We start from the raw sequence: 10,014 nt of genomic DNA on the forward strand, positions 1-10,014 counted from the left end.
TGTCTATCGCTGTTTGACTCTGTTTAAAAAGTTCTTTAAGCTTTGTAGATTTTTCATCGATCATTTTCAGCCAAGCAGCCAGAGGCACACGCAAAGATGTTTGAAAAACCCCACATGTAGAGTTGAAATACTCCAAAACAAAATCATCAGAGGGGTCCTTCCCCCGTGTCACCAAACGGCTTGAGCGGTAATACCATCTACCCGACGGGCCGCTTTTAGTTTCCCAGACGGTGCTTGTCAGAATTCTTTTCACTGGCGGCGGCGGGTGAATATTTTCTCCCTCTTCTTCCACATGGAGGGGTTGCGATGAAAACTCTTCTTTGATCTCAACCACAGTTTGCGTTTCTTTGCTTTTTGATGCAGGTTTCATAGACATTGCACGTACAAGGGATGAATGATTCCACAATGGATCCACGATGGTTTCTTGATGCACTGTTTTTTCTGATACAACGGTTGCACGGAGATCTCTGGAAGACACCAGAGTTAACACAGCCCAATCTGTTGAGGTCAACGTCGCTTTAACACTGCTGGGTCCATAGGTTTCGCCATTCTTCAGATTGTAGAAGTGCAGTTCATTCGCCATATAGTTGAACACAAAACCCCAAACATCTCCATTTTCCAGACTCCATTTTTCATGAAGAGCCTCTGCGGGAGGGGTTTGAACCCGGCATAGATACTGCATCCGTTTCTTGACCGGCGCTCCCGACGGATGGTGGTAAGTTGTTACCGGCGTCTCGCTGATTAAACCCATATCGATGCGTCTCTTAGCCATTTTCTTTTCTGAAAGTTTAGGTGACTTGTTGAGTGGAAATGACTGGCTTTTATCTAGTTTTACATAGATTTTTTTTTTTTTATGCCTGACTCCACCCCCTCACTATCTTCTGGCGGGAATATGGAGGGAGGGGGTGGGGGCGACAGGGCGGATGTAACACCTGCTGTAAGGAGGGGGTGGGTTGAGAGGGTGGGGGCTGGGCTGGGTGGGGGCTGAGAAGGGTGGGGGCTGAGAAGGGTGGGGGCTACCGGTGAGGATGTAACACCTGTATGTGAGGGGGAGGGGGGGCGGGCTGAGGGGGGGTGGGGGCTACCGGGGGGATGTAACACCTATACGCGATAACACCTCGAACAAAGGGGCTCATTAGCATATCAAAGGGGCTCATTAGCATAATTGGGGGGCGGGACTTAGAAGGTGTGACCTGTCACTTTTTTATGCATACTAATGTGATTGAAGCGGGATTGGTAACACTACTTACCAATGCAATGTTTTCCTGTTTGTTTCTGTGTGCCAGGGAAACTCATATCCTAAATGCTTTCTGTTAGAAAGCTGCTGTCTTCCAGCCTTCCTCACACTCACTCTGAATGAGAACTGATCCCTGAGAAGACTTCTGTACCCTAACCACCCTGAGAAATGAGAACTGAGGCTGTGTGTGATCCATTATTCCTTTGTATCACTATCAGACATCATTCATATGAATACAGAACCAGCTTTCAGTTCAGCATGGATAGGTGAATGGAGAAGATCAAGTGCAGTCTGTTTGCTCCTCTAAGCCTCTCCTTTGAAAACTCTCTTCTTATTTTCACTTCTAAACAGAGATAGGTGTCAGAAATAATGTCATACACAGCCTTAGAGTTTCAGGAAGCAGAAGTCACTCAGCATCATGTGTCTGAAGACAAAGAGAGTTCTTATCAGTGACACATGTAGCTGCTAGCATGCAGAGCTAACGGGGGCAGGCTGGACTCACAGCACCAGGGGCTGGTGGTTCTGCTCCTTCCTGCCCTCAAGTGGACAAAGGAGTTCAGTAGAAATATCAATCTGGAATAATGAAGGAGCTCACCACTGCTCTCACTGTTACTTCATGTCCTAACATCGGAGGAAATATATCAGAAGTGGCATCTATAGAACACTTTCATTCATGTGTACAGTGTTGAGGTTACCTTTGTTTTCACTGATTGTATTTACTTGTTATTTTAAATGTGTTTTCAAGGTTCAAACATCTGTCCAGGGACTACAGCTGTAAAAGAGCCTCTTGGCTAACTCTGGAACATTTACAGAAATGGTTCTTAGTGTGCAATGTCCCTGTTAAATAAATAATATACATACAAATACATTCTGTTTAATCCATTACTAGAACATTTCTTCAAAAGTCGGTGGCACAGTGATGGATACCTGGGAGCCTCCTGCAGGTCCAGCTTTGTTTCGAGACCTGAGTGGATGCAGAGGCTCAGGTAAGCTGGTCTGGGGGTTCCCAAAGAAAGGGATCCTCTAAGTTAAATGTGATATTAAAACATGTCTGTTGTTTCCCTATCTTAAATTCTGCCTGTAGTTACTGAAGTGTAATATCATTACCTCCATTCTCCTCCAAGGTGGCGCTATAATGCCAGGTTCAGAGATGCCCAACTTAGGGCCCAGCGCAGAGCCCTGCTCTGTTGAACTCTGTTCTCTGTCTGCAGTCCTCTCTAATGTCACTGCATGTGGGCCCGAGGAGGTTTGCCAAGCGGACAACACGTAAATATGTGCTCTTTATATCAGGAATAAAGGTCTGACTGATTTGAATAAAGTGTCCCATGTGATCGAACCCTCCATGAGAGAGTGAGGATATTATCCACCTGAGGATTATTGCAGTTATTGATGAATCTGTTCCTATTTCTATTACCCCTTTCCACCAAAGCAGTTCCAGGGTCAGTTCAGAGCTAGTGCCCGATAGCTCACCAGTCCTTTCATTGTTTCCATGAGCAAAACTGGTTCGTGTTAGGAACCAGAGCACTGCTGAACTGGAACCAAGAACCAGATCTGTGTGGAGGCTGGGTCAGATCACTAGAGCCGTAGAGATATGTTCTGTTGCTTTAGTGACAGTCAGCAGTGAATTACTGACTGTCACTAAAGCAACGGTGAATGCCTCTGAATCCTAGTGGGAACAGTTCAACCTGGATCTAAAGAATAGCAACGAGAGCACAGCTCCAATGCAGCCCGCCATTGTTGTAGTTTTTGCCTTTGCTGGAAAATGCAGGGACGTAAACAGTGCTGTCAAATGAACAGGTCATTGGTCCAACATTGAGAACCAACCGTCCGAACTAACACGGTTCTCATTTCAGTGGAAAGGGGTTTTAAGTCCATCCATTATTGTTTCTGATCAGCTGGAGAATGGTTCAGTCTATAAATCCTAAAGAACGTTCTCCACTTATTTCCCATTGCACTTGTTTGACATGGTGGGCCTCATGACGGACACTTTATGAAAAGAGATCCAGATGGATGCACAGCGTCTCGGTGTGTGTGCAGTGTTCCTATAAAGTGATCCTTTGACCTATCCTCCATGCTTTACACATGTGTAAATCCTCCGAGGCGAGCTCCATCAGTGTTGTAGTGTTGCGTCCATAAACCAGACTAAACCGCAGATATCCGGGTTGTCCCAAGTAGAGTTGAGCATTACCCATAATGCAACATAATATCACTGTATGGCCTGTTTTATAAAATACTTCAAGATGTCTAGTATTCCACACGTATTTATGAGAGAGATATTATTATATTTGTACGTGTTTCACCGGCTGAATGTAACTTTACTGACCTTTCTGTGTCATATTGTGAACTTTGAGAAGGATTCATTTCCTATGAGTTTAGGATGAGTGTAAAGTATGTCTGTCTTTAAAAAGACCCAGACTGTGAGTCCCTCTCCATCTGTTCTTTTACATATCATATTCTATTTACATGTACATAGACTTTTTGCACTATTTTTTTTTCTTTCTTTTTATTATATATGTTGCATCGTTGGAGGAGCTCAGGTCAGAAGAATGTCATCGCCATTTCTACACTGTAGCTTTGTGCATATGACAATAAAACCTTTGAATTGAATGTTGAATTGAATGTCCATCAGGTGCGCTATTCCTCCAGTGGTGTGCACGGTGACGGGCTCCACGGTGATCGGTTTCCACGGAGCAGTGCACTCTGTCCAGGATCGCTGTGCCTACAGTCTGATGGAGCCTGAAGGCAGCGCCAGCTTCAACCTCATGGCCGCTTTCAGGGAGCGCCGGCGTACAGATGTTCCTCTTCTGGACCACCTGATCCTGTCGCTGCCAGGTGTGACCATGTATCTGGAGCAAGGAGGAAGAGTTCGGGTACGTTAGCACATTGTAGTTATGGGGGTGTTTGCTCAAGCAATGCTGATCATTTCCTGCTAGGAGTTACTTTGTGGTGGTGTATCACAAACCCTCTGTGTGTGTGTGTGTGTGTGTGTGTGTGTGTGTGTGTGTGTGTGTGTGTGTGTGTGTGTGTGTGTGTGTGTGTGTGTGTGTGTGTGTGTGTGTGTGTGTGTGTGTGTGTGTGTGTGTGTGTGTGTGTGTGTGTGTGTGTGTGTGTGTGTGTGTAGGTTGGTGGTGAAGCCCTGGTGCTCAGCAGCACAGCTCAGCTGATGCACGGCGTGGAGCTCTCCAAGGACCAGACTGGAGTCACTGCTAAGTTCCCGTCCTCCAACATGACTCTCTTTTTTAATGGCAACAGCGCACATGTGACAGGTACAGAACAGTACTTCCAAACTGAATATTATATATTTATTTCTGAATGACAGCTTTAATTGTACCATCACATCCACCAGGACTTCCTGAAGCTGTAGAGGGTTTGTGTGGCAGCCCCTCCAACTCCAGCTGGACCACCACCCCGACTGCAGAGAAGTCCTCTATCAGCCTCCCTGGGTACCGCTCAGTCCGACTGATATGACCTATTTGTCATAATGTGGATTAGGGTTCAGATGTAATGTGCTCTTTGTCTCCCTCTAGCTGTGAGATTCAATACCAGGACTCAGTCGACAGCGCCATCAACTGCAACCGCTCCACCGACCAGTAAGAGCTGAGCCATGAACACCCTCGTCTTGTCATGTCATATAAGCAGCGTTGTTTCTGCAAGATCAACCAATGTAACACGGAATACTCTTCCCTCTGAACAGCTGTAATCTCATGAGGCAGCCTCCCTTCTCCGCCTGTCACGAGCACACCGACCCAGAGCCGTACATCAGCGCCTGCACACACACTCTGTGCAGATACCCGTCAGTGGATGGGGTCGACTGCCACTTTTTGGAGGCTTACGCCAAGACCTGCAGCCTGGAAGCCAAAGTGAGCCTGGAGGACTGGAGGTCAACTACTGGCTGCTGTAAGATTCTCTATTTCCATTCGAGGATATTGCACTGGAACTCGTGCAGTCAAGCAGACATATTTGATCAAATGTATCCTAAAAGTAACCAGAAGCCAAGGCTCCCTAATAAAATGGGAAAATAGTAAAGAAGCAGATAAATGAATGAAGTTAATTTAAAAGTAAATCATTGTGTGTGGGTGTGTGTGTGTGTGTGTGTGTGTGTGTGTGTGTGTGTGTGTGTGTGTGTGTGTGTGTGTGTGTGTGTGTGTGTGTGTGTGTGTGTGTGTGTGTGCAGCCCCCCCACCTCTCTGTCAGCAGCCCTGCAGTGATCATGAGTTCTGTGGAGAGGAGCACGGTTCGACCCGCTGCTTCTGTCGGGCTCTGTTTGCCTCCAAGTACAAAGCCACCAAGTCTTTAGGTACGGAGCATATCACACCGTTTCCTCTGCTTGCACTGGTCTGAATTAGGGATTTGGTTATTTACCACCAGCCTGCTGCTAACAGCTGTTTTGATGCTGAGCTCTGCCAGAAATAACATATTGTTTAGTGTGGAATTAGAAACAGCTTTCATTATAGTGCCAAATACATTCTGTCAGTAACTCCACTACCCGTTATAGTCCACGTTGAAGTGTCGGTGTGTCGTTGAAGCGTCGGTGTGTCGTTGAAGTGTCTGTGTGTCGTGGAAGTGTCGGTGTGTCGTTGAAGTGTCGGTGTGTCGTTGAAATGTCGTTGTGTTGCAGGCGATCCCACGGTCTGCAGGCAGAACTCGGCCTCTGTGGTTCTGGCTGGATGTCTGCTGGACGACAAAGGCATCGATTTCTCCACCTTACACCTCAAAGACCCCAGCTGCAAGGGCCACATGGACCCCCAGAGCCACCTGGTGACCTTCAGCTTCGACAGCAGCGCCCCCTGCGGGACGGAGGTCATGGTGCGTGGTTATCACTTCCTCTAGACTCATGGCGGGTTATCTTCAGAGCGTTTTGGGGCAAACGAGAAGCATTTAAAGCTGCTTTAACTGAGTCCTGTTCAGTTAGTTATTGACACAGCACTCAGAAGAGCTGGAAGGTTGTTCTGCCTCTTTATGATCGATGGAAGGGAAGGCACAGGCTTCAGCCACCCTGTTTAACTTGAATTAAATACTGGGAGAGCATCTCCTCTAGTTCCCTTTATTGATTATAGACCATGTGATTCATGACCTGGATGGTTTGGACTGTGAACTCCAACACTGACCGTTCTCTGCCAGGATGGAACCGTCAGCAGTGAGCACTGGAATAATGTGGCTGTTAAATGAATTAATTTTCTGTCACATTGCAGAGAAACAACAGCCAGACCATCTACAAGAACTCCATCATGTACTCGAACAGCTCATCAGGCGGAGTCATCATCCGCAGCGACCAGTTCCAGATCGACTTCTCCTGCAAGTACACACAGCCAGAGGTCAGGAGTGTGTCCTTCAGGATCGAAGACAGGTGAGCGTCACCTGGTCCTTAATGTACCACAGTTCCAAGCGTCACACTGCTAAACTGTGTGTGTGTGTGTGCGTGTGTGTGTGTGTGTGTGTGTGTGTGTGTGTGTGTGTGTGTGTGTGTGTGTGTGTGTGTGTGTGTGTGTGTGTGTGTGTGTGTGTGTGTGTGTGTGTGTGTGTGTGTGTGTGTGTGTGTGTGTGTGTGTGTGTGTGCAGCTCTGTGGTGCAGCAGCTTGTATCTGGAGTGTGGAACTACACTCTGACGATGAGCTCCTTCAGCCACGCCGGCCTCCTGCAGCCGGTCGGCCCGAACACGGAGATCCTGCTGAACCAGAAGGTCTGGCTGCATGTGGAGGCGGGGGGGCTGGACGCCAACATGGTCGCCATGGTGACACACTCCTGCTGGGCAACCAATCAGGCATCACCTGACAGTAATCTGCGATATGACCTCATCATCAACGGGTGAAGAAACAAACTCTGACTGTTAGAACAAAATAAACTCTGACTGTTAGAACAAAATAAACTCTGACTGTTAGAACAAAATAAACTCTGAGACTTCATCTTGTGTATTTCCTGTCTCCGGGCAGATGTCCGAACCCTGCTGATGATACGGTGCAGATGCAGGGAAACGGACAGGGAACGTCCAGCGTTTTCTCCTTCAACATGTTCGAGTTCTCTGGAGGAAGCAGTGAAATCTACCTGCACTGCAAACTGGAGCTGTGCCCCACACAGGGCCAGGCCTGCACTCCGGTACACACAGAGTACTAATACACAGAGTACTAACACACAGAGTACACAGAGTACTAATACACAGAGTACTAATACACAGAGTACTAATACACAGAGTACTAACACACAGAGTACTAATACACAGAGTACTAACACACAGAGTACTAATACACAGAGTACTAACACACAGAGTACACAGAGTACTAATACACAGAGTACTAATACACAGAGTACTAATACACAGAGTACTAACACACAGAGTACTAACACACAGAGTACACAGAGTACTAATACACAGAGTACTAATACACAGAGTACTAATACACAGAGTACTAATACACAGATTACACATACACAGAGTACTAATACACAGAGAAGTGAAGCTCACTTCCTGTCTGTGAAGCTAACTCTGTGAAGCTAACTTCCTGTCTGTGAAGCTCACTTCCGGTCTGTGAAGCTAACTTCCTGTCTGTGAAGCTCACTTCCTGTCTGTGAAGCTAACTTCCTGTCTGTGAAGCTAACGTCCTGTCTGTGAAGCTAACTTCCTGTCTGTGTACAGAGCTGTGGGGGGGCAGCTCGCAGGAGGCGCAGATCTGCTAAATACGCTGATGGGAACGCGGCCCTCATCACTATGGCATGGAGAAACTGAAGAGCTTTGCATGGTAGGCAGAACCTTCATTTGTTCTTCCTAACGAGTTCCTTAATTAACACAATGTTTAACGAGTTCCTTGATTAATACGATGTTTAACGAGTTCCTTAATTAATACAATGTTTAACGAGTTCCTTAATTAACACAATGTTTAACGAGTTCCTTGATTAACACGATGTTTAACGAGTTCCTTGATTAACACGATGTTTAATGAGTTCCTTGATTAACACGATGTTTAACGAGTTACTTGATGAACACAAAGCAGCAAAGTATAAACCATGACTCAGCAGTGTCTCTGTGTTCTCAGCTGATTCCTGACGGTGGAAATGAAGGTCTTGTTGCTGTGAAACTGAGCCGGCACATTATCTGAGATTATTCCTGAGGACTCCAGTTATTCTGAGTTTTAACTTCTTTATGATGTGGGGGAAATAATCAAACGGGGTTCTTTTACTATGTGCATTAGTATATATATATATATATATATATATATATATATATATAATTTCTTCTTTAATATACTGTCTGTTTGTAAATGTGCACAGCCTGAAAGCTACCTGAGTGTTAAAGAAGGGAAACAGGAAGTGAATGAGAACTGAAATGTGGATGACTACCCAGGAAGAGGATCAGATCAGATGTAATTCCTCAGAGCACGCTGTTGTACTTTTATTATGATTGTATTACTATGAGCAAAACATGTATTACTTTATTTAGTCCAATGATAATAAGATTGAGATATGTAACATCTTTAGGGGAATAATAGAAGTGAAGCATACAGCAGCATTACGCAACAACATCCCCTCCAATGAAACACACAGGATCAGCTGATACGAGGAACTCCTACACAACACAAGTCATTCAGTGAAAGATCACCTCTCTGCCATTAGACCCAGATTAGATGAGACGTATTACCTGTCACTGCTGGCAACATCAGGACATATACGAGTACTGCTCAGATCAAATGACGGTATAGCCAAACATCGATGTATTATTTACAATGATCCCAATCCACAGCAACATGGTCTAAAACTCTACGCTCATTTGATATATTTGTTTTTCCAAGAATAAAATGAAGCGCAGATCAAAAATGAAAACACGAAGAAGCACAAAACGTCTTAACTTGAGACGTTGTGAGTTTTAAAGAAGTGAATTATTATCAGACTGAAGTCATTCCCAATGGAGAGGTTGTTGCACGCTGTTGTACCTTTACTAGGGTTGTATTACTATGAGCCAAACATACTTTACTTTATTTAGTAATACATGGATTATATTTAGAAATGTAACATCTTAATATGTGTCCGATGAAGAAAAGTGATCAGAAAAGGGTTTTATTAGGATGATTTTATTACTATACGCAGAAAGGTTAGGTTTAGTCCACCAAGCGATGTGACGTATGAATACCATTCAGTCATTGAGCAATTATATCTATAAATGTAACAATTAGATTTAGAAATGTAACACCTTTAGTGAAATAACAGAAGTGTCTAATGAAGGGTTTAGAGGGGTTCACTGGTATATATATATGTATATATATATAATTTATTCTTTAATATACTGTCTGCTTTTAAATGTGCACAGCCTGAAAGCTACCTGAGTGTTAAAGAAGGGAAACAGGAAGTGAATGAGAACTGAATTGTGGATGACTACCCAGGAAGAGGATCAGATCAGATGTAATTCCTCATAGCACGCTGTTGTACTTTTATTGTGATTTTATTACTAATGGAACCAAAAACAATTAATAAAGTGAGTGGGAAAAAGAAACATGAGTCTCAGTCGTTTAGTCATTGAGAGAGTGTGTGAGTGTGTGTGTGTGTGTGTGTGTGTGTGTGTGTGTGTGTGTGTGTGTGTGTGTGTGTGTGTGTGTGTGTGTGTGTGTGTGTGTGTGTGTGTGTGTGTGTGTGTGTGTGTGTGTTAATGTTTGATCAGCACTGCCTATTTCAACACAGTCTCACAGCATTTCGTGTTATAGTCACGAAATTAATCTATTGATTCGTGTTCACCAACACGATTTTCACATGTTTTTCGTGTCACACAGAACGATTTTAAAAGCAATGTAAAT

At 44.7% G+C, this 10,014-nt stretch overlaps 1 protein-coding gene across 1 annotated transcript; it reads left to right on the forward strand.

The window, feature by feature from the left end:
- Positions 1–2,156: 2,156 nt before the first annotated feature.
- Positions 2,157–9,575, forward strand: LOC117469100 (alpha-tectorin-like). The gene is made up of 14 exons (XM_034113475.1): positions 2,157–2,223; positions 2,362–2,503; positions 3,867–4,107; positions 4,359–4,503; positions 4,584–4,680; positions 4,765–4,827; positions 4,932–5,134; positions 5,412–5,534; positions 5,856–6,043; positions 6,430–6,584; positions 6,797–7,042; positions 7,168–7,330; positions 7,869–7,971; positions 8,266–9,575. The coding sequence occupies exons 1-13, from the start codon at positions 2,157–2,159 to the stop codon at positions 7,956–7,958; spliced, it is 1,923 nt and encodes a 640-aa protein (XP_033969366.1). The 3' UTR covers positions 7,959–7,971; positions 8,266–9,575.
- The last annotated feature ends 439 nt before the right edge of the window (positions 9,576–10,014 follow it).

This window comes from Trematomus bernacchii, unplaced genomic scaffold, assembly GCF_902827165.1.
Source record: "Trematomus bernacchii unplaced genomic scaffold, fTreBer1.1, whole genome shotgun sequence".
In the NCBI taxonomy this organism is placed as follows: Eukaryota; Metazoa; Chordata; class Actinopteri; order Perciformes; family Nototheniidae; genus Trematomus; species Trematomus bernacchii.

Bases quoted from the DNA above. Each gene is read 5' to 3' on its own strand.
- LOC117469100 (XM_034113475.1), top strand. From the start codon at position 2,157: ATGGATACCTGGGAGCCTCCTGCAGGTCCAGCTTTGTTTCGAGACCTG. The intron at 2,504-3,866 runs GTAAATATGTGC...AATGTCCATCAG, and splicing joins GTTTGCCAAGCGGACAACAC to GTGCGCTATTCCTCCAGTGG. The intron at 4,681-4,764 runs GTACCGCTCAGT...GTCTCCCTCTAG, and splicing joins TCCTCTATCAGCCTCCCTGG to CTGTGAGATTCAATACCAGG.